This window comes from Leptinotarsa decemlineata, unplaced genomic scaffold, assembly GCF_025532065.1.
Source record: "Leptinotarsa decemlineata unplaced genomic scaffold, Ldec_3_MD MMD2_tig00000218_RagTag_RagTag, whole genome shotgun sequence".
Lineage (NCBI taxonomy): Eukaryota > Metazoa > Arthropoda > Insecta > Coleoptera > Chrysomelidae > Leptinotarsa > Leptinotarsa decemlineata.
This window is the reverse complement of record NW_027412545.1, coordinates 1,599,647-1,625,221: the sequence shown is the minus strand read 5'-3', so window position 1 is coordinate 1,625,221 and position 25,575 is coordinate 1,599,647. Positions and strand designations below refer to the sequence as shown.

Genomic DNA, 25,575 nt, shown 5'->3' with positions numbered 1-25,575 from the left:
TAACTCCAAAACCAATTTCAAGGACTCCAAAGGCCATAGCAATTGATTTTCCGAGAAGGCCTAGAACCATTTTTTATTACGTAAATTACGTAAATTGCTCTCTCGCTGTTTGGCCCTATTGTGATTTTTCATCTGAAAGAATCCATTATTTTCAGAGGTTCTTTGCTTCTGTAAGCAAAAGCAATTTTTTGGGATTCCTGACTTGGTCCCAGACCTCAACTTTTTTTTGTTTCAGGTTAGCTCAAGTTTGATCATCCAGAATATTACTCTCACTTCCAGAGTCAATCAGCATATCAATGGCAACTCCCCAATGTTACATGCCGTTGTCGATTTGAAAGACATAATCAATTTCTTCCTCCTTCGCAGTTTCTTTTGAAAAGTTATCGGATATGTTTCTCTTGATTTTCGCTGGCCTACTGTGACCTGAGATATTGTTATGTTGGCGTGTCTTTGGATTCGTTCGACAGTAATATTGATAATGTCCTTTGTACCCACATTTACTACATGATTTCAATCTATAGGGACACTTTATAGAATTTGAAGGATAATTTCCGCCACAACGGGAACATCCTTCCGAGCGAGAAATGTGGTTCACCTCCATCACCTTCGGTTTGAGGTCAACAAAACCTTCCAACTGCCTATCGACAGTTTCCACGGCATTAGCTTCTGCAATGATTCCATCGAGATTTATTACATCACCAGTGGCAAGAATTTTTTTCCTCAGTTCTACCGATGTGCATTTTTCTACGATTTGATCTATCATGTGTTCATCCACATTAGTAAATTTACACTTAGCTGCTTGGTTTCTAAGTCGAACCAAACATTTTTGAAATTTTTCCCCATGATCTTGCTTTGTCAGACGGAAAAGATGACGTTCATATATATTTGACAGCTTTCCATCATCACTGGGTTGCATATGTGCCCCCGGGAGGTTGTAATATACCTCCTGTAGTGCGCTTCCAGCGCAATGATGGAGGGTTGCTCTCTTCTTTGCTGCATTTTCGATGTTTGAAGCTGGCTGGCCTTCACATTCAAAAGGTTGAATGGACATAAGGTTTGCCATGTTGTGGGTCACAAAGCCCTGTGGATAAATTCCACTTTTATAGTTTGAACATTATCAACCAATGCACATACAGGCCAATATCCCCCAAAGTTTGACTAGTTTATCCTTGCCTTATCAACACATTATAGCACCATTTTCAAAATAGATGCTCACATGTATGTCTTTACGATGTCAGTCGAGACACATTGACATTTAGGTACCTAAGAGAGATTAGGAGAGATTAGTGGATTAGAAATAAATAAGATAAATATATAGATAAGGAAACACATAAAATCTATCCCAACCCATGCTTCACAAAGGATTTGCCGGTTGTTAGTCCAATTCAAGTTTTTTATAGTCCGTTCATAATTTGTTAATAGCTCACTGCAAGTTTGACCCTCATTAGAGAACTGAAATACAGAGAGGACAGCTAATATGATATAATAACAAAAACCAAACTAAAACTGGCAGTTTAAGATGTTTTCGACTAACCCACCTTGTATCTGAAGAAATACAATACAGCTATAAAACTTTTAATCCGATTATGTAGGTATTTTGAGTGGAAATGAGTGACCAGTGTCGTAGAGTATATGATTAAAACATTAGTTACTTTAAATAAATAAATATATTAATATTCTTAAACTGTAGGTACTGTAAACTGTATTTTTATTTTAAAAAATTTCTTTATTTTATTCAAAAATAATAAGTTACTTGCAATTTGTAAAAGATACATTTATTTAATTAATACCTATTTTTAAATGATATAAACTACGATTACTTACAAAACTATTCAAATTCAAAATAAACAGGATCATCTTCGGAATCCGAGTCGTCTTGCAGGTTTATAATTAGCGGTTGTGTCTCTACAGTCGCATCAATTATATTGTCAAGATCCCACATTTTTTGTTCTTCTTCTATTGCATGTCTTACTGCATCTCGCCAATTTTGTTCTGTAATATGTTGTAAAGACTCATATAACAATTCACGTACAGCTTGTATTTTATATGACGTATTTTTTCTAGCCACATAGCTTTTCATTTGTGCCCAAATGAGTTCAATTGGATTTAATTCGCAGTGGTAGGGTGGAAGTCTAAGGACTGTGATGTTTTGTCTTTCCGCCATTTTGTCAACTACGTATTTCTTGAACTTAGATTTGTGTTGCCGGGCAATTTTTAAAAGTTCTGCTTTAACCATTCCATCTTCGTAAGGCAGGGACTTATTCCGCAGCCAGTCAATGATATCCTGTTTCTTCCACGCAGTCGTTGGAAGTCTTTCAACTAGTCGTGAATGATAAGGTGCATTATCTAATACTATAATTGAGTTTGGTGGTATATGGTCAATCATCTGCTCAAAATACTCTTCGAAAACATCAGCTGTCATCTCCTCGTGATAGTCTTTTGTGCTTTTGGATTCAAATTCCAACAAACCATGCTTAGCAAATCCTTTTTCACTGCCAATGTGAGAAACTATTAATCTACTGCCTTTACCAGAGGGTGGGGAAATACCAGTAGACCAACCTTCCATAAAGGCTTGCCTGGAGCTTGATATATTTTTATCTGTCCAAATTTTTGTGAGAGTATGACCTGCGTTTACCCACGTTTCGTCCTGATAGTAAATTGGCCTTCCTTCGTATAGATCTTAGATACTTTCTTCTCCAACATATTATCTCTTCCCGGTCAATTAAAAGTGATTTTCGGTCTGATTTCTCCCACCGAAAATTTAATTCTTTTAAAACTTGCCACAATTTGGTTCGTCCGACATGAGGCAAATCCGGGTCGTCTCTAACTTCTTGTAAAATTTTGTTTAAGTTGGGTATTTCTTTTTTGTAAAAAAATTCGTGAATTTTCCTTCGAATACCATTTTTGGCAAATTCATCAATTTCAATAGGTTTTCTCCCCCTCTTTAATTATTCGTTTGTATTTGGGTTAGCTATACCTTTTTTTTCTTTCTGATAGGAACCTATATATTGTTGACTTCCCTACGCCCGTCATGTTGGCACAACTCTTGATTATGTTCTGAACAGTGTTTGTGGGATTCTGAGAAACCAGAGCATCGTGAACGTTCAAAACAATAGTCTTCTCTCTTGGTGAATAGACAGACTTACTGACTGTACGCAACAGTACCGGTGTAAAACTTGATGATGTTGATGATGATGACGAAGCCATCGCAAGCAATCAAACAAAACAAGCAGGAACGAAAGGTACATATATGTTTGTAGGAATATGAAAAAAAGTTACTCACGCACTGCACAAAATTCGCAAAATAAATATTAGAGACGTTAATTACTGCCGTAGACGCCGAAACACCAACGAGCCGTAAATTAAATGCGATTAACAAATGTACTAAACCAAAAATTATTTTCGTTCGTAACAACTTCACCCTTTCAAGGCAAGTTTCGAATATAAACTGAAGCTTTATATTTAATGAATAAACACCTCAGGAACCTCCGCCTATGATTTTACGAGTTTTACGACCGAGTTTTACGACCGCTATCGACAAATTATGAACGGACTATAGGTGTCTCAATTGACTTCATACATATATAATACTCATGAATATTTCACAATTATTTCACTGTTGTTTATTTTTTTGATTTCCAAGTAGGCTTTGGATTGATGGGGAGTTTTTCTCCCTTTTTGACATCTTGTATGCCAATCATCCTAATTCAACACTGTTTCGTGATTCACTTATTTTCAATAACGATCACACGGGTTATATTGCCTGCATGTCTTAGAATTAGTTATTTAGACATAAATGCTCGGATGAAATATCGTTTCACTTACTTTGTATATTGAAAGATATTCAAATAATCCTCGTCGCTACTTGTAGAATACTCAATGGGGAACAATAAATAAACACTCATCACTTTATAAAAAATAAAACGGTATAGTCACCGTTTTATTCGGTTATCTGTACAGAACTGAGCTCTCTCTGCTCTCCAGAGCAGAGAGAGCTCAGTTCTGTACAGAGTTACTTAACTCAGAGAGTTAAGTAACAACCTTATTCATCATTCGGGATGACTTCATTAATCGATACAGTAAATCCTAATGCTATGCATATTCTACAAGGATTATCTAAATCTAAAAGATATGTATTAACTTCGTTTGAGCGTATTTAAATGAAATTGGGAACATGGATTGGCAATCTTTCATTTCACTACGAATTCTATCCAAGACTAGAATTATGAAACAATGTGAGTCGACATGCCTAAATATAGCGCCTAATGTTTTTGAAGACATTATTTGAAAGAAATATTATATTTCGAAGGCAGATTGTGGAAACCTGGAAAATATAATTTAATTTTGTTGAGAATCTTATGTCACATGTCTCATGTCACATGTCTCATATCACATGTCTCATGTCACGTGTCTCATGTCATATCTCTCATGCCATATGTCTCATGTCACATGTCTCATGTCACATATATCATGTCTCATATCACATGGCTCATGTCACATGTCACGTATCTCATGTCATATGTCTTATGTCACATGTCTCATGTCACATGTGTCATGTTTCATGTCACATATCTCATGTCAGATGATGTCTGTCGTAAAGAGACGAAACGTTTAGTACTACAAGTGCCATTTAATTACGGCCAACCAGCCCCGATTTCGTACTAACACTTCTTAAATAAATATTCTTCAAGAAAGTCTTGTACGTTTGAAGGTAGTTGACAATGTTTCTTGGTGAATTTCATTATTTCGGACTTCCATTGTCTAATATGATATAAATTGATTTGAAACACCAAAAAAAATTTGTAAAAAAATTAAAAAAGAGATTGGTTGAAAAAATAACACTTCTATTAAGCAAAAAAATGTCTTGTACAATGCAATTTTAACGTTCTGAAATACTCTTCTGAGAAACTTATAAATTACTAAAATAGATTATTATTTAATATTTTTCCATTCTAGAAAACCCAAAAAAGAAACATCAGGAAGTGATATTGATTTTTCAAATGTTATGAAATTAAAACAAAATTCAATAAGCCGACAAAGAGATGAAGGTGAAAGGATCAACAAAATAGAGATATGTAAAATATAATTAAGTTGAATACGAGTATATATGTAACATTCATATATTGATTTTTTATTTGAAAAACAAGTAAAAGTTATGATGGGTTATGTAAACACTAGATGTGATATTGGTACAAAAATAAATATCCTGAAACTTGAACTGGTAAATGATAATGAATGTAACAATGAATCTACTAATATGAAATTTAACCTAATAGGTACAGAGACAGGTTTTTTACGAAGAAAAGCCTACAAGATTTGAAAATATAAAAATCAATTATAATCAAATTGTGTATATAACTGCACATCAGAATGAATAAAGAATATAATGCAATCATGCGATACGCTCAGTAAATTTATATTCTCAAAATGAATCAAAATTTCAATGCAAGAGGATTTTCCACATTGCAAAATGTTTTTTTCTGTATATCATGAATCCCAAATAAATTATATATAAAATGTGTAATAACTTCACATGCCTAGGAAGGTTGAAACTCAGTGGTGATAATTATTAAACGACGAATACTGACAATCAAAAGAAAACAACATAAAAATTGATGGGTGTTAAAATTTACAACTACCCTATTTTGAGTGAAAAATATGAGGTATTTTTGTCATTCAGAATTATTGTAATGCATATTTGAAAAAATATACACAAAAATATTTCCTTGGAAGAGATTAGGCGACCAAGTAGTGGGATGTCTTGAAGAACTGATGCCGGTCTGGAGGATTCGCTCTACCATAACATCCAGTCGGAAGGGGTGTATTTCAGGAATGTTCCCTTAGCCCCCTTCCTCTCTGAATGTCACTCTTGTCATCTTCTGCTGCTCTCAGGAATACACAATTGGAAACAGCGGACCCTCTGGAGATCAGATGCATTCATTCAATATGGATGATCTCAACTTCATGTTTTTGGAAAACAGGATCTTCATCAATTTCTATGGGTGTGCAGCTCATAAATGACAGCATTCTACACCATTTGGATGCCGGAGAGACGTATACTTTCCTCGGGCTAGAGCAACGAAATTCGACATGAAGACCCGAGTGATGCATGTCTATAGGAATTTACATCCCAAATAGTTCGTTTCACGGATTCTTCGTTGTTGCAAAAATAGATTCAATACTGCGTTCATCCCATTGATAGTTCCTGGACAAATTCTAAGGATTAACTTCTATATAATGATCCCAAAAATGCTGTCAAAAAATGGTATGTAACTTGGAGTCAAAATACAATGTCTGTAAATATTTGGGTTTACAATTTGGTCTTTTGAGCAAAACTGTTCTGTCCGACGAAGTGATCGGCTAAAAGAAAAACTTGGAGAAAACATGTATGCATGCGAAACGAAGGAAAATGAAGTGGTTTCTTTGAACATCTTTAAACCTACTACGGAGAGAGAAACAGAAGTAGCAAACGATAAATATTTGAAGACATGAAAGTCCAGAAGAAGTTTACAAAAAATAAAAGAACGGATAGGTATTCTGGTACTGAAGAAAGTGGAACTATAGGCAAGGCAGTTAGAATTAGAGGTAAAGAAAGCAGAAATAGGTTATACAGATTCAGAAAACACTGGAAGTCTAGAAATATCTGGTGATGAAAGTACAGCTCATGTCCAAGATTGAGTAAATAAAATACCAACAGGAAAGCTAACTGATTCGTGTGCTCCGTCTGATAAATGTGCTTTTCTTCGGATTGTAGTGATGAAAAGTGGAGTCAATTTGTGGGGTCTATAGATGAAAATAAAGTGGAAATTTTTTGGCTAGTCAGTCTGTAAGTGAAAATTTACCTATATTTCAGGGAGAATCGGCAGAATGGTTACATTTCATTACTCAATTTAGAGAAACAACAAGTTTGTGACATTTCAGTAAAATGAAAAATATGGTGAAATTAAACGGTTATTTTCGTAGAAAAGCTAGGGAAAGTGTCCAAGAGAAACGAATATTATCTTGTGACACACACTCCTTACGACAGGACATTACTAGCCTTTCCAATGCCTATCTAAAATAAATATGTAGATCTCCAAACTACAAATATTATTCAACTGAATGCAAATTATTTTGAATTGAATGAAACTCCATTGCCGACATGCCGACATGGTGGCAGTTATTCTGTGCACTCCAAAAATTGTGATGTTAAGTGGGACTGGGAATAATTGTGGCAGAGAACTCATCATAGGAATTCAATAAATGCTTCATTGTGATATTTTCACTGAAAAGTCATGCTCTACAGGCACGTCTAAGAAAGATATTGTATAGTGAAACATGTGCTGCGATTTTGTAAACAATACAGTAAAAATCTCACAACAAAGTGTTACTCAAATGGATTTTTATCAAGTATTGGCCAGTCACATCGTATGAATTCATGGGGGATGACGATTAAGGACTATGCATGCTTTGCTACGAATTCATATCTTTATTCAATGAATTGGTATGTCGAGTCGAGTCGAGGTTAGCTTAAAAAATCTCTTCAACTTTGTAGGTTATATAATATGTTAGTTTTGACAAAAATAATTTCAAAAATCAACAGTTCCAACTCTGTGGAAAATGTGATAGAAATCAACAATTAAATTAATATCAAATGACTCGAAGGGTCAGTATACCACAAGTAATTATATTTATCCAACTGTAAATTTGGGTTAGATCGGGTATCCGGTCGGTTCGACGTGGGTGCTTTGTTCACTCACTCAAATCGACCTCCGTGTTGGTCGGTGGTTCAAGCCCCAAGGCTGAATGATCGATTTCCACTTACTATCGTCCAACCCGTGTAAGGAATCACACGTTAAAAGGTAAGATCTCGTTAGTCCTTAGCTCGCAAAAGTTTCGACTACTGAGGGTTGTCGTTCGTAGGGGTGCGACAGCTGGTTAACGGAAAAACAGATTTCAAATAGATTTTTTTTACCGAACTAAAGTAAAGTATTCAAACAACAAGCTCCTATTGCTGTAAAATTCTTTTTAATGGAAATTATCGATTTCTTCGATAAACACAATTTTCTTAACAAAAATCGATCTGAAATCAATGTATAGTAGGTGAACAAACTTCTGTTTGAGTTAATTCAATCAAAGATCGTCATTTATCATCAGTTACCAACTGATGCGACATAACGACGAATAAAACAAATAATAGTATATTATATACCTAGGGTGAGAAGTGAGCTATTACCTACCGAGCATTTTTATATCATGAGGCGCGTAGCGCCGAGGGATATAATGTGCGAGGTAAATAAGCTTTCTCAGCCGAGAGATATATAGAATTTTTTTCACAACTAAAATTGATATATTAACATTTTTTGGCATTAGTAATTTTCTAAGAATTTGTTGAATATATCGGAATATCAAGTAGGGGGAGCGTGTTTCTAATCAGACTGGCTTCATTTATGTAAAATTTTGGCATGTGTCAAATTTTAATATGAATCTAGGAAATATCTCATTGAATTTTTGATATATTTCATTGCTTCTGTATGTTTAAAACTTAAAATTTCTCAATTCTGCATTATAGTGAGAAAAAAATTTCCTTGGTTATATGATAACCCAAGGCAGCTATGAATTGTTGCATGTCAAATTGAAACGGGACAGTTTTTCCATGTTGAATACGCAATGTCGATGATAAGCGCGCAACATCTACTTAGGTCATGAAAACGTTTGCCGGCGTTTCCATGACAAACAAACACTATACAATGATTAATATTGCTGTCAGTTTGCCAAATGCGGTTTTATTTCAAATTTAGATGTCATTTTGAAGAAGTTAAAAGATCTATATGAGTGAAACGTCAATTTAATTAATTGAAAGTTAGCTATCAAACTGACATACAAAATATTTTTTGCTGCGATAATTTCGAAGTTTTTTCCACAAATACGACTATTTCTGGTGGATGATCAGCCATTCACCAGTAGTTACATATCTCCTATTAGTGAGTGCGTTGGTTGTAGTGCGCAAGGACCCTCCAGACTTCTGGTGAGTGCGTTCAAACTATGACTTTCTGGAACTGTTTATCGCCTACCCTTGGAATATCAAAGGGTGTGAGTTTTTCGACAGCAGTATAGAAGAACTGCTTGACAGCCTTATAGCCAGAGACAGGGGTGAAGTAATTACCTTCATGGGTTTATTGCTTGATCGCCTGGGCCTGAGTCCATCAGAACTGCTAAACAGCAGCTCCGTGGTGGCAGTTCGGGAGCCCTCTGGCCCTCTACCAGGGGCCAAGGAGCTTCTTGAGCGTCCGTCACGGAATGTATCCTCCAGAGATACTCCCAAAATCTAAATCAGGTTGAAAACCCCAACGATCAGGGACCTAGCTTCCCTCTCCTTCCGCGTCCTGAGGTGCCCTAAAGCACCAGAAAAACACGCGTTCCCCCAATTGTCGTTCGCCAGAAAGACAAGTGGGTTCAATTCACAAAGCTGGCTGCCTTCAATAAGGTGAAGCTTACCAAGGCAGTAAACATGGCTGACGGCATCAAGGTTCAGCCTTCTACGGCCGAGGACTACAGGAGTATGTCAAAACTATTGGTGAGGGAAAAAATTCCCCACCACACGTATACCTTACCTGAAGACAGGCAAATCAGAGCCGTCTTCAGAGGAGTCCCGGAACATCTGGAGACCGCTGACATCGAGGACGCCTTGGTTGAAAAAGGTTTCCAACCATCATTCGTCATCAGGATGATGCGAGAAAATCGACCGCTCTCCCTGGTTTTGGTTCAAGTGAACCAAAATCAGAAGCATATTTATGACATCCGGGATATCCTTAACGTTGAAGTTAAGGTTGAGCCTCAACACCAAAAAACACTGGTAGGGCAGTGTCACCGATGTCAGCAGTTCGGGCATAGCCAACGGAACTGCCTAGCTATTCCCATTTGCGTCAAATGCGCACGTGCACGCGCAAGTGCAAGAAGCCACGAGCAGATCCGCCCAAGTGCAATAATTGTAAGGGTGTGCATACTGCAAACTACCGTGGTTGTCCTGAGTTCCCCAAGGTTCGCAGAAGGACCAAAGTAGCTTCAAATGCCACCCGAAGTGCACCCACACCTGGAATGCATCCTGCTGGAGCATCTGGCACACGCCCAGGAATGAGCTACGCAGGAGCAGCCGAAAGCGGTAACATCTCCGCCAGGCCGACCGAGACGCCCAGTAGTCCCCGCCCGTCGAAAGTTAGTGACATATGTTCCGCTCTGGATCAGATGAAGAAACTCTTCATTCAGTTCCCCATACTCGAAAAGATGTTTACGGTGAACACCAACGTGCTAACTGGAAGCTCCAGCTAACTGGAAGCTCCAGCTCCAGAGAAGAGATCGTCATAGACCTCAGTTTACAACCCTCCGCTCCAACTGAGAAGAGGTCGTCATAGATCTCAGTTTACAACCCTCCGCGGAATCGTCTACTCCCAGAATCACAGCCCACGTTCTACCGTGGGGATTTGAGGCCTGACGTGCTAGATATCGCACTTCTCAGGAACGTTTCCATGTCCTGCGAAGTGTACACTTTGTCGGAACTTGTCTCAGCTCATAATCCAGTCACCCTGTTGCTGGGTGATGATCCCCCTCCCCAGGATTATCGCATGAGATCATCCACGGATTGGGAAGCCTTCAAGGCTCACCTAATGGAGACACGTACAGACTGTGATGCGCTTCAAACTCGCAACGGTCTCGACGCGGCAGTGGCAGATTTTGAATTGTCTGTGAACAACGCTTTCCGCGCAGCCACAACCAGGACAGAGTGTCCTCTGCGGAGCTACAATGAGTTTTCTCCCAGGATAAAGAAGAGAAATCGACTCAGACAAGTTTATCAGTGGACTCTCTACCCTGGAGACAAGGCTGCGGCTAGCAGGATGGCCAACCAGGTTAAACAGGCCATCAGTGACTATAGAAACGAGAAGTGGAGCGAGTGTTTGGAATCGCTCGAATCTGGGGATGGCGAGCTCTGGCGAGTCCATGGGTCGAGCGTTGGGGGTCGTCTACATGCAACGCACATTGGACGACCTCGAACGCTGGTACCTTGATTGGAAGATTCAAGTGAATCCAGAAAAAACTCGGGCGATAGACTTGGGGAGACGTAAAGTTTCTCACAAAGGTCACGATTTCAGGCGGGGAGATCGAATGGCAAACGCGAATCAAGTACCTAGGTCCTTGGGTAGACCGCCGACTCACCTGGGCAACTCACATTGATTATATCAAGAGCAAAGTGCAGATGAGGATAGCTAAACTCTATCCTCTGGTCAATAGAAATTCAAAACTCAATCTTAAAAATAAGATTTTACTATACAACACGATGTTCGAGCCTGCCATCATGTATGCTTCAGGTGCTTGGGGACAAACCGCCCCGTCAAACCTCTCCATTTTGGAAAGGTTGCAAAATAAACTTCTCAGGATGCTGGTGAATGCTCCATGGTTCGTGCGGAATGAAGCCATCCGCAGAGATTTGAAGCTGTTAACTATACGGCAGTCCACTCAGTCGAGGAATCAGAGAGTTTTCGAGTCAGCGGAAACTCATGATAACTCATTATTTAAGGAAACTGTAGATTACACTATAGACGACCCCACTCGATTCAGAAGGCCCCGTCGCTCGGTTGAGTGAAGGCCCTACGACGTCTGTTAAAATGAGTAGTTTGTTCATTAAATACCACAGTCAGGAAGGGGTACACAAGGCCAGAACGGCATAGAGGTTATTGACCTTTATGTCGCCACCAAAACACCTTACGTTATGAACCATTCGTCCTACTGACGAATCTCAGTTAAAAAGGTAAGGGAAAAAATTTCCAACCTGATGAAAATGAAGATGACCCAGACAATTAATTGAAAAATGGGTGAAAATTCAAGTGAAAATGATTTAGAGATGATGTGTACCCGCCTGAAATTAAAATTATAGAATTGTTTTCATTATTTACCTAGGTGTTTTTTTATTATCATTATTTACCATGGAGTAAATAATAGCAATTTCTCAGGTTAGTAGTCAAAAAAATATAGTTATACGAGTATATGCTTTTCTATCCGTAAAAAGCCTAGGTGAAAAATTATAGTTGTCTTTTCTTCAGATTAAATAATTAATTATCCGAAAAGCCTGATGACACAATGAAGCAATTTTTCAGTCGTTAAAGGAGGATTATACATGAAGGTTCCCTTCATGGATGCAAGGTGAATAAATAACCAATTAATAGCAACAATGAGAACTACAACTGTTTTTCTAGTTAAATGGTATGGATCAATAAAGTAAAAAAACATGTTTATATACCAGTCAATTGGGTTAACATTACACAATTTCAAAATTTAATTTGATAATTTTCACATAACCCATTTTTGATATCCTATATAAAATTTGTACCTCTGGAAGGTGGTTTGTAGATGTGATTTATGTAGTTATTTCACTTTTATATTGTTCCCCTTCTTAAATAGAAAATAAAATATGGGTGGGTAAAGTCACCTCGTGAAGTGGGGCCACTTTGCCTAACAGATGTTTTCTTTGTATAACAAAGCTATAAATAAAAGATGGGCAAAGCCACCTTCTCAGGGTGTTACAAGAACCACAGTAAAGACAAAAATCACTAAAAATAACGAAAATAACTTGTACAGTTGCCAGGACTGTCGACAGAGGTGTTATGAAAGTTTTTAAAATGTTGTGGACAAAATGAGTTGAATGCTTTTGAATAAGTCGATGATTTCTCTATGTGATGAGAAATTAAAAAAACCAAAATCACAATGAATGAAAGGTGGGCAAAGTGACCCCAATTTTCGTGTAAAACGAGGAGTGACATTGCCCACTGAAATAACAATCAACAGGTTGGATACAGGAACGAAATTGCGAGTGGATTAAATTCTTCATTACATTTACTAATAAAATAATAATAAGCGATGAAACTCACCTTGTTTTCGTAGAAGTTGTGTATATGTAATTATGAAGAGCTCAAATTTTCATGGATAATACACGTTACAAATAAAACAGTTAATTGGTGATAGCACTTATCTGGAATGACATACAAACTATAGAATATCTCGTGGTCATTGAGGATGTATGTTCACTGGACCTCAAGTTGTACAACCGTTTACCAGTTGATCTCACTCAGCTCAGTACTCCATCATTCAAGAGGAGAGTTAAAACATTTCTTTTAAAAAACTGTTTTTACTCAACACAGGATTATATGAAAAGTACTTACACTTAATGAATAATTCACTTAATATTACTTTTCATATATATGTTGCTATGTGATGTTCTATAGAACCAATATTGTATTCTACCTAGCAGTTAAGTTTTATTTCAAATGATCGATAATAATTGTATATTATCTTTTAATTTTGTACTCAGTAGAGCGTGCATCTGCACTCTTTTTGACATGTATTGTATGCATAACATGATTAAATAAATTCTGTCTGTCTGTCTGTTTCATTGACTGCAGCGTCTCAAACGACCTTTCAGCTTTTTACTATGGAGCGCGAAACTGTTTTTTCAAAACTTGGCAAAGCTACCCCAGAGGACAAAGTCATCCCAATTGATGGTATAAATTTTTTGGTTTTACTAATAATTACTTTTTATTACCAGTCAATCAAGAAAATAAAACGTTTGAATAGCTACATATTATTTGCCGTGAAGCGTGTATGACTAGACAAGTGACTGTCTCGTTTTCAATAATTTCACATCAAAAATATGATCTACGAACATTTACTTTTTAGGTGCAGAAAGTATAGTAAAATCAGTTATTTAAACAAAGTGGGAAACGAACCATTGAGACCTTTGACACTCGGTAAACTTCTAGAAGAAATCTGCGTCGAACATGGGAAAAAAACAGCTATCATTTCCTGTCACCAAGAAGAAAAAATGGAATTTGACGAAGTTCTCTATCAAGCAGACCGGTTAGCAGCAGGCATGTTGAAAATGGGTTTCCGGCAAGGAGACATGGTGGGGTTGTGGGCACCAAATATGATAGAATGGTACATCTCCTTTATGGCTTGTGCAAGGGCAGGTTTTGTAATGGTAATTATGAATATTCAGTACTTCTTAATCAATTGATAACCCTCAACTTGACTTTATGAACAACTCAAAATGAAGTTTCTTGTTGTTGAAACCAGAGCTCCCAATAACAAAGCAAGCAAAGCAGTGGTCCTATGGTGGTCCTAGGAATGCATTGTGACTTGTCTTTTAAGGACTCAGCTGTCCTTTGAGGAAGAGGCTGATGAGGAGAAACGATTACATCTTTCCTCACGAAGTTGCCTTCAATAGGATTGAAAGAAGATTCAATCAAAGATTTTGAAGGATAATTGAGGATCCTCAGGAGATCAGTTGCAAAGCCAAGTTTCGTTATCGACCTCCGAAAGAGATTCGTCCCAGTGGAAGTGGAAGTTGCAAAAAAGAGGAAGAATTCTGTTTTGCGATCGACTTGGCTTTGCAACCGATCGCCTTGTACAGCCACGCTTTTCTTTGATATCAAAATATTGATTTTTTGTCGTTGCCATAGAAGGTATCATCGTATCTACTCGATATTCTTTCCCAATGAATTAACGTATATGACATATATGGTTATGATATTATTTTCACGTCCATATCCGGACCACGTTATACACTGATTAGTTTTTCCCTCAACATTTTTTGGAAGGTATTACTTTTGTTATCACTTCAATTAGAAACCAAAACAGCACACGGGATAAAAGGAGTTTTTATATGTTTAGTTTTCATGTCGTTAGTACTTTCTGTAGCTTACAGTTTAGTAATTTGAAAAATTTTACAGAAAAATAAATACATACTCATATGAGGAAAATGTGTTCGTAGAAACAGAAATATTTAGTATTTAGTATTTAGTATTTCCAGCTTTCTCAAACATCGTTTTCTTACAATTAGTCATCGAACTCGGTGGCGTATGGTGTTTCGGAATATGTCGAGGGGCGAACAATTAAAGTATTTTCGGACCACATGATCAAAAGACACTTTTGAAAAAATGGGTTTTTTAGATGATTCACATAACTTCGTTTCAGATGCAAACTGGAAGAAAATGTCATTTCGAAACAACTACTTTCACAAAAGCATTGAATTACACCAGGAAAACATTCATTTCAAAATAAGTTTCCCGTATTTTTTAAGAATAGAGATAATGAAAAACGAAGTTTATTCATAAAAACTAGTTTCTCCTAAAAATATTTCTATTTCAATTTAACCGAAAAAATATGTTCAGCACAACAACAATTTTATCGAACCGAGAACATCCCAGGTCTGTTCTAATAATGAAAAAGAGATTTACTGATATAGGGTGTAACTAAATAATTGTAAAACATTTGAGGAGGTGATTCCTCATCGAAAAAAAATATAGGATCTTTCATGTAAAGAAATTTCATTGGAGCATCCCCTGTTAAGATACAGCCCCTTTAAGGGGGTACATAAAATTTGTATAACAATTTTTTTCACAAGCACTAAAGAAATTACAATATTGAAATTAACCTCACGTTTTGTACTACCTCACAACCATGGGTTCACCCCATGGTTGTGAGGGGTGGAAAACGCAACCCCTAAAATTTATTTCCAATGTAACTTTTTGTCTTATTATTTGTTCACCATTTAAAAATTTATTTCCGATAGCCTGTTTCATTGTAAGCAAAAATTGTACCTCTGGTTTTTTGCCCAAAATAAACCAGTTCGCAGCAAAAAATTATTTTAGGAACAACTACAGAGATACATCGTCATAAATGCGAAAATACGAAACTAATCTATCTAGTAGGTGAATTTTGTAAATTTTTGAAATTGAATTCATACTAATTGTGTGTTCTGCTGTTCTCAATTTGTTACTTTATTAATTCACTTGTTGATAAAATGGCATACACAAATGAGGAAATGGCTGATATGCATTACGTTCACGATCTGTCGCAGGGGAATGAGTTAGAAGCTTCTAGAAGATATGCTGAAATGTATCCTCAACGGCAGCATCCTTCACATAGAATATTTGCTCGACTTCATCAACGATTACGAGAATATGGTTCATTCGACAAAATAACGCAGGATTGTGGTCGCCATCGAGAAGTACGAACACCAAAGCTTGAGGAAGCAGTACTTAATTTGATTGAAGAACAACCTACTACCAATACCTAGTAGAAAGATTGCTTTTCTGCTAAATGTTGATCATATGACGGTATTTCGGATTTTAAAGGAACAACTCATATACCCTTACCATCTGCAACGAGTACACGCACTGTTACCGCGAGACTTTCCGAACCGTCTTGAATTTTGCAATTGGATGCTGGAAATGATTAGAAGAAATTGTGACTTTCTGAACACGATAGAATTCACAGACGAATGTAGTTTTTCTCGGGACAAGATTATTAATTTTCATAATTACCACATATGGGCTGATAAAAACCCTCACGCTATTGTCGAAACTAACCATCAAGAACAGTTTTCTCTTATCATGTGGCTCAGAGTTATTGGGGATGATTTAATTGGGCCTCATTTTCTACCACCTCGATTAAATGGTGAGGCATACGTTCAATTTTTAAGAGAAGTGCATCCAGTACTGCTGGAGGAAGTTCCTTTGGGCGTCAGAAGGAATATGTTTTTTATGCATGATGGGGCTCCCGCCCATTTTAGTCAAGTAGCACGTCAGCATTTAACTGAAACATATGCAAATCAGTGGATAGGTCGAGGAGGCTCACAGAACTGGCCCGCTCGATCCCCGGATCTCAATCCTCTCGATTTCTCTATTTGGGGCCATTTGCAGCATTTGGTTTATCGTACTCCTGTTCGCGATGTAGAAGACTTATGAAACCGCATCATCGATGCGTGCAGGTTAATCAGAGAGACTCCAGGAATATTTGAGCGAATACGTGGCTCAATGCGCCGACGTCAAGACGCATGTGTAATGTCTAAAGGTAGACATATGGAACATTTACTATGATTTCTACATGTTGTGTGTTTTGTTATCAATAAATTAGTTTGATTTATTACCCTTCAATCGTTTAATGCAGGTACTAACTACAAAATAACAATAAATCCAGTTCGTATTTATGACGATATATCTCTGTAGTTGTTCGTAAAATAATTTTTTCCTGCGAACTGGTTTATTTTGGGCAGAAAAACCAAGAGACATTTTTTGTTTAAAATGAAACAGGCTATCGGAAATAAATTTTTAAATGATAAACAAATAATCAGACAAAAAGTTTCATTGGAAATAAATTTTAGGGGTTGCGTTTTCCACCCCTTTCAACCATGGGGTAAACCAATTAAATTACTGGCTAAGTGTCTTTTTGGTAGTACAAAACGTCAGGTTGATTTCAATATTGTAACTTTTTCAGTGCTTGTGAAAAAAAATGTTATACAAATTTTATGTACCCCCTTCAAGGGGCTGTATCTTAACAAGGGATGCTCCAATGAAGTTTATTTATTTGAAAGATCCTATCTTTTTTCGATGAGGAATCACCTCCCAAAATGTTTTACACTTATTCAGTTACATACTGTATTTGTTAATAAGTAGTCTTAACTACGATAATTGAAAATACAAAAAAAATAATAGATATTAATTCGGGATCACCTTAATGGTCTCTCAAATAGATTTATTTTGAACAGAATAAGACTGTTAGAAGACTTTACATTTTCAGGTAGACTGTTATACTTCTTAATAATGCCTTTGAAAATTAATGTTTTAGTGTTGAACGTTTTTGTTTGATTATTTACATACAAATTATTTCTTGTCCTGATATTATACTGATGGATTTGATTATTGAAAATTACAAATTTGTCAAAAAAATATGAAGGTAGAAGGTTAGGCAACATTTTGTAAATATAAATCATCGTTAAATATGTAAGCCTACTTTCCATAGATAATCATCTAGAGTATTTAATATTAAAGATATATGGGTACTCCTGTCATATCACAAAATAATCCTCATTGCACGATTCTGTAGTTTTTGTAGTGTTCTCATTTTATTTAAATCACTTGTGTACAGAAGAGTGGGACAATATTCGAAATGTGGTGGTATGATGGTCTTATATACAGTTATTCGTGATTGCATAGATAAGTGTTGGGACACTCTTGTGAAAAAGTATAATTTCTTCAAAAAAAATTTCTGTATGTAAGTGAAATGGTTATTCATTGTCCAACATGAATCCTAAATATTTGAATTCAGTAATGAGCTCAATTTTGTCATTTTCTATTTTTATTTCAATTTGATTTAAATCTAATTCTCTGTACTTAAAAGGTGTAGTAAATATCATAGCCTTTGTTTAGTAGACATTTAGCTTTAATTTATTAGTTTTTGAATATGTAGCAATATTATTCAATACTTTATTCATTTTTTGAATGGCTTTATCTATATCTTTATCACTAACCGATTCTCGGGCATCATCAGCAAAATAATGTTCATAATCACATTCATTACATTTGCTGATGTCATTAATGAAAATTAAGAATAGCTATGGCCCTAAAATACTTCTCTGCGGAACCCCGAGGTCTACGCTTATTGCTGTTGAGACAAACTCATTAATTTTGGTTACCTGCTTCCTCTCTGTATTTTTCTATTGATGGACAACTTATGGAAGAAGGTTGCTCATTGATATTTGCTTTCGAAAACGATATCGATGGTTCCAAATTTGGATATTTCTTCAAATAAAGTAACTAGTCTATAGATAGCTGATAGGTAGAAGTGGAACCTGTCATAAAATGAATCTATCACAACATTTTAAGACACGCCAGAATGAACAAACACACTGTCTTCAACGCCAGTTTTGCTAACAGTAGTTTTTTTCTGGTATGGGAAATGTATTTTTGACAGATTTAGTCTATAGCTATTTGGTGTATATTGTAACGAATCTGAAGCCGTCCTTGACCGATATCTCAGCCAGTGAATAAACACATGACAGCACCGCGAAAGAATGCGGTCTGACTCGCCGGGAAAATACTAGGCTACAGAGACCACTAGAGAAATCTAGAACGATCGTTACCGATATAAAAGGCCGGCTCCCCGTTCAGAGAGGGCAGTATGAATTCAGAAAGAGAATCAAGCGGTTAAACAAAAAATTCAAATAGTGAAAATGAATTAAGTGCTAAGTGTTGTAAATAAATTAGTTGTGATAGTGAAATATTGTTAGAAATAAATTCGTTTAAGACAATAAATTATTTAATTCGTTACAATATATTATTTTGTGTACAGAATGTCAGCTTTTTATAATTCATGACTTCATTATTTCAAATAGGACACCCTGTATTTTTGGTTCGAATGATATAAAATTCAATCATCACCTAACCTGAATAGTTTTTCAGATATTGGCTATTTCAAATAGTAGTTTTTATTTAAATGCATTTTTTGAATCAAGATAGCTTTGAAACGAATTTTTTTTAATTTTCCGTCAGAATTCTCATTGACAGTTTTTATATTTCACTTCATCGAAAATATTTACTGTTCACTGAAATGTTATTATTCACATTTATATTCTGACAGCAGTTCATTAAACAGACTATACATTTTTTTCATTATTCAAATGAAACAACAAAATATGAAACACGAATGTATTTAATTCAAAGTGGGTGTTGAATACAAAGATCCACTCTCTCTAGAATGACTGCTTAACATTTGAGGCGTCACTTCAGTGACCCATAGGAAAAAATCGGGGAAAGTCAAATCTGGGGATCTCGCTGGCCAATTTTTTGGTCCATCCCTACCAATCCATTTATTCGAAAAGCATATATACAAAAACGGTTTCGACAGTGAATTTGATATGTTCTGGCGCTTCATCCATTGTCTGATACTCAGCAGCACATTCTCCAGAACGTCAGGCAGATCATCTCGTAAATGTTGTGAACATTTTTGACCATTCAAGTTTCTATCAAAAAAGTATTGTCCTACATCTTGTCTTTAACCACACACCAATCGCTAAAACCATATCTATTCACTCTTATTTTCAACGTTAATAATTCAGTGAATGTTTTGAATAATGAAAAAACAGTAACTGTCAAAAAGAATTCTTTCAAAAAGTTGAATAAATGTCGTTTCAAATCCATCTTGATTCAAATAATACATTTTAATCAAGCTAGTTTGAAAAAGCCTATATCGGAAAAACTGTTTAGGTTAGGTATAAGGAATCCCAAAATGTAATAAAAGATAACTGAATGTTTTATTATTCGGACCAAAAAAATACATTTGAAATAACAAAGTTATCTTTGTCCGAAATAATAAAGAAGTGGCAATGATTTTTGACCATTCTGTATAATATTGCAAAACGAGTTTTATTGAATCAATAGCCATAAACCTCTTCATGCTTGGTCAGAATTCGAAGGGATGATTTCTATACATTTCGATGTTATTCAATTTCCAATTGTACCATAGCATTTTCATAAAAAATTCCATAATTCGGGAACAATTACCTGGTATAAAATCATATAATTTTCACCTGACCTATTCAAAAATATAACGGAATACAGGGCGATTTATTTAAAAAAAAATTGCTTTGATACGTCACAATTTTTTGAGCCACCCTGTAAACTACAAAAAAATTCATTCTTCAGCTTCAATTAATATACATATGATAAATTGAAGAAATCCAGGAAAAAAATAATTGTTTGGTTCGCAGGGACCGTGTCGTATGGGGTTCCCCACCCTATATAATAAAAAATTCATTGAAAATGAAGTTATAGAAACGGATCGATTCCACCAAAATGAATATATTAAATGTCAGTTTCACTGGTAATAGTGCAGAGTTTGAACAGTGTTCTATACCAAAAAATATCAACGATATTCTCGTGGAATATCCAATTTAGGATGCCTTGTATAGGCATTTACCTCAGTTAGAGTTGGAGCTGTATTTGAAAAAAATAAGCCGTGCATTCGTAGAACAACCACCTGATCTAACAGATAGCAACCCAAAATTTTAAAATATTTTTGTCATTTATTCAGAGTTTTTAGACGAAATTGCATTGTGTTAAAAAAAGGTCCATAATTTCAAATATATGAATTACTTTTCAGTTCCATCCTTTTTTTCTATAGGCAGGATTGAATCCACAATACCAACAAAAAGAAATGGAATACGTTATCAACAAAGTAGGAATAAGAGGAATCATTTGTGGATCCATATTTAGAAAGCAGAATTTTTATGAAATACTAGAATCGGTTTGCCCCAAAATGTTCGAGGGAAAACCTGGAAAGCTTGAAAATGAGAGGTTACCTTCTTTGAAAAGTGTTATAATGATATCAAAAGACAAAATGAGGTAACAGTTTTATATGATGAGATGAGCCCTAGACAAATTCGATTTTTTCAGGGGAACGGATAGATACACTGATGTTTTAAACATGGCAGATGATGAAGGAATGCAAATGGTACGAGAGAACCAGAAAAATATAAAAATAGACGATCCAGCCAATATCCAGTTCACTTCAGTAGGTATTGAGTATATAGTTCATCCCAAGAGAAACGAATAAATTTTTCCTTAAGATCCGGCGATTACAACTTCTAAATTTCAAAGTTTTCTTTGCGATACCATCCTTGACAGATCTGTCTGCCTATTAAAGATCTATTTTGCCGATAAATAGCTGATGAACTAATTATCAAAATGAAATTCAGAAAACCTTATAATAGGGGAGCCCAAGCGGGGATTTCGGGATTTACTAAAGCGCGACAGATTAATATACAGGGGGATACCTTGTACCCGGTTAAGTACCTCCACCAAATATGAAACCCATATATAAGGCCGCCTGTAAGAGTTAAAGGATCAGATTAGTAACAAAAATTGATCATCAGAAATTCTCGAGCGCGCCAGATTAAGGTAGGGTGAGTTAGTTACCTGCTAAAAAGTGTATATTTCAGTAATCTGACAATTTGAGAGTGACGTAAAGAAAGGGGAGGGCAGCAAAGTTGTAAAAAAATAACGTAATTTCGACATTCTCGAGCGTAGCTAATTTTTTTTTCATTTTGAAGGAAATAATTCAAAGATAACGAAAAATATATAATCTGACGATATCCGCAAGCCGAAATAACAAAAATTCGTCGATAAAGTTTAATTCGTGCAGCTATGTGATACCCTCAACGAGTTTCTATTTCTCTATTCCTCTTTCACTTTTTCTTTATCTAATAATCTCTCACTCCGTCCTCACTCTGAATTCTGTTGCCATGACGCCATCACAGCTGATCACAGAGACTCGTTCGTGATGAAGATGAATATGATGATTAATTAATCAATTAATTGATGTGCTCTAGCCGTTACTACGTAGTAGGAAATCATAATGAAGAAAAGAGAAATTAAACTTTATATGTTTTTTACCACTTTTATTTGTAACCAACGTTACTGCAGTTTCGTCCTATAAGGAAATTTTCAAACTTATACAACATATAAGGTCATTTTCAAACAATATATAATATTTTCAAACTTATACAATATATAAGTTGTTTCGTCCTATAAGGACATTTTCAATCTTATACAATATATAAGTTTGAAAATGTCCTTATAGGACGAAACTGCAGTAACGTTAGTTACAAATAAAAGTGGTAAAAAACATAGAAAGTTCCATTTCTCTTTTCTTCATCGATCAATCAATTGATTATGGAAAATTCAATTTTTTTGAGCCTTTTTTTAAAATTACTTTCTTATAAATACAAGTATTCTACTTAAAAACATACAATAATTTATTTACATGCTATTTCCTGAGCTCTTCAATCAATTGAGTTCAATTAATAATTTTTTTTTAAATATTGTTTTTGTCAGAATAAGCGAATCCCTCTGGATAGTCGTCAGATTATGAGACTGCACGTCTAAAACATAAAGATGAACCATATATATCTTGATCTGACGCGCTTGAGTATTTCAAAATGGCGAATTTTTTTTGCACATTATAATAATGGCCGCGAGTTTGCGTCAGATCGAAATCATCAGATTATTGAATGAGAGCTTTTTTTTGTTGCACTTAACACTCCCTTTGAAAATGTGACGCGCTCGATTACTTTTTTTTTCTTTTCACTTTTAACCCTCACGTACAACCACCCGCATCATGCAAACGATCAGATTAACATACCAACATTATTAAAATTACGTAGGACATTGATGCTATCAATATCTGACGCGCTCGAGTATGTCCATGCAACAGTATTTTTTACATATTTGAAAATCTATAGCCGCTTCCCCTACCGATGAAAAGGTATAATATATTATATGTTAGGAATCACACGTGTTAGGAATCACACGTTAAAAGGTAAGACCTCGTTAATCCTTAGCTCGCACAAGTTTCGACTTCTGAGGGTTGTCGTTCGTAGGGGTGCGACAGCTGGTTAACGGAAAAACAGATTTTAAACATGTTTTTCTTCTTATCATCTGAGCTTTGCAACCTAATATGTCTCAATGACGCTCGAGTAAATCCCCATTTTGCACCGTTGGCTCCCCTGCTATTAACTAAGACCCTGGGAAATATTGAAATTTACATGTTTCATATTAACATGTTTCAGGGCACTACAGGTTTTTCGAAGGCTGCTGTTTTGAGTCATTTCAGTGCGGTGAACAATGGTTTCTACATTGGAAAGAGGAATGGATTCCACAGAAAGCATCACAAAATATGTGTTCAAAACCCACTCTTCCATGCATATGGCACCATTATTGGTATAGCCGCAGCTACAAACTTTGCGAATACTTTGGTACTTCCATCAGATGGACATGATCCGAAAAAAACGTTGGCAGTTCTCCAGAAAGAAAAGTAAGAGGGACAAAATTCATTTTCAAATTACCTTTTATTTAACAATATGAACAATTTTGAAGAAGCGGTGTATTGAATAGAAAGGCAGGTTCTTATTTTTTGAACATTGAAATGTGTTATATTTGGGTCTAAAGACTTGTGTGAAAACGCAAATTATAAAAAGGCAAATATCAGCTAGTCCTAGATAATTGATTTCACTCACCTCATTTGACAATTCGTAGGTATGAGGATGACATTGGATTCTATGTTATCTTGTGAAAAAAAACTCGCACATTCGAAGTTACGGTAGATAATTTTCAGAACGTTTTTGTCACAAAAGTCAAAAAGCAATGTCGACCTTCTCCTGGAATATCGATCGGAACTGTCGTTTCAGGTAAAAAAAAAGGAAAAAAGGACAGGATGCCATAAGGGCATAAGGTCAAAACCTGCAATAATTCAGTGACTCGATCTCTTGACCAGTCTAGCCCATTTGCGTGCTTCGAAACCTTCTTTACGCAACGATTCGATTATTTCATATTTCATGGAGTATGCAATGGAGTATGCCCATTCAGAATATCATCAATATATCTGCGTATAGAGGGAATAAGCACATAAGTCATAAATGTCCACTTTTCAGGAGGGGATAAAAACTGATTTATTCAAAAATAAAACAATATTCTATCAATATCCTTGGATGAATTGAACATTTTTGCATTTCACACTTATTACACAGATTTCAAACAAAATGAACAACAGAATGTATTGATATTTGATTGACTTGTTGCATCTGCCACGAGAAACAGTTATATAATAACGACTTACGTGATCTGCCACACAGTAAAAAACAAAAACGCCTTCTACTCAGATTGGATTAACCAGAAGAAAGTAAGTGAAAAGTAAATGAGTTAAGTGACAAGAACTAAAATAATTAAATTCTCGAACTGAAATAACAAAAATCGCAGTTTTTCCATTGAACATTTGAAAAGTTAGTGTTCGGATTATTCATTATGATTGTCAGCATCAATCTCATTCTCTGTAGATACAGTTGAGTCGGATGAAACACACGTGGAATAAACTCTAGTAGGGACAACAGAACAGCCTCCTTTTCTTTAGATATTGGTCTTTTTTTTTTCACTAATATACCTTTCAACATATTTGTGATTTCTAAAAAGTCGTCTTGGCTCATCTCGGGTCATCTCAATAACCGAAAATCTTGGACCGCACGATCGGAACAACTGATACCAATCATGGGAATGGCCTATCAAAATACTGCCTTTTTGTTTTTCCTTTCAAATACAGCATGATCACCATCGACTTCTGTATGTGAGTGTCCAGACAACATGAATTTATGTTCATATGTGCAAATTCTTGGACACTTTTGCAAAGCTAACGTTAGCATCGCCGCTATATACGAGTTCTTGTTCTGTTCTCGGCACGTACATGTAATTCCATCCGGTAGATTTTGGATATGTTTGAAAATACATGAAGCTATTGCATTGCAGTAAGTAGCCTCATGCTACATGTAGCAAAATGCTTGGTTAGTTTTTTTGTCGTGAATTTTTAAACTGTAGTTCCAAAGCTGGCGTTCGTAAAACGCAATTGCATTCGACAGGAATGGTGTAGCCAAGCACTTCTGTGAATCCAACATTGAACATTGGACATTTTCTTTTCCTTTGCTACTTATTTATCTCTTGCTTTTTGTTTATACGTTTCGTCGGCTGAAAATAAATGGTAGTCTCTCTCAATAGTAAGTTCACACATATCATTTGTAGCAAGATCTAATTTCAGCTTGAATTTGTCGCATTCATCATGAGAATCCAATTTTCTTGGTTTATTTGCCAATCTTAAAGCATGTAATTCTTGACTGTAATAGCGATAAGACACTCCATGTGGATATTCTTTTCGGTAAAGGTCGTA

At 35.8% G+C, this 25,575-nt stretch overlaps 1 protein-coding gene across 1 annotated transcript in view; it reads left to right on the top strand.

Annotated features, from left to right (window-relative positions):
* LOC111511838 (medium-chain acyl-CoA ligase ACSF2, mitochondrial) overlaps positions 1 to 25,575 on the top strand; it is a 47,404-nt gene that overhangs the window by 4,313 nt on the left and 17,516 nt on the right. The window contains exons 2-5 of the mRNA XM_074173212.1: positions 13,705 to 14,005; positions 20,989 to 21,209; positions 21,261 to 21,378; positions 23,435 to 23,679. Of these exons, the coding sequence (XP_074029313.1) occupies positions 13,705 to 14,005; positions 20,989 to 21,209; positions 21,261 to 21,378; positions 23,435 to 23,679 (885 nt within the window). The remainder of the gene's footprint in view (positions 1 to 13,704; positions 14,006 to 20,988; positions 21,210 to 21,260; positions 21,379 to 23,434; positions 23,680 to 25,575) is intronic.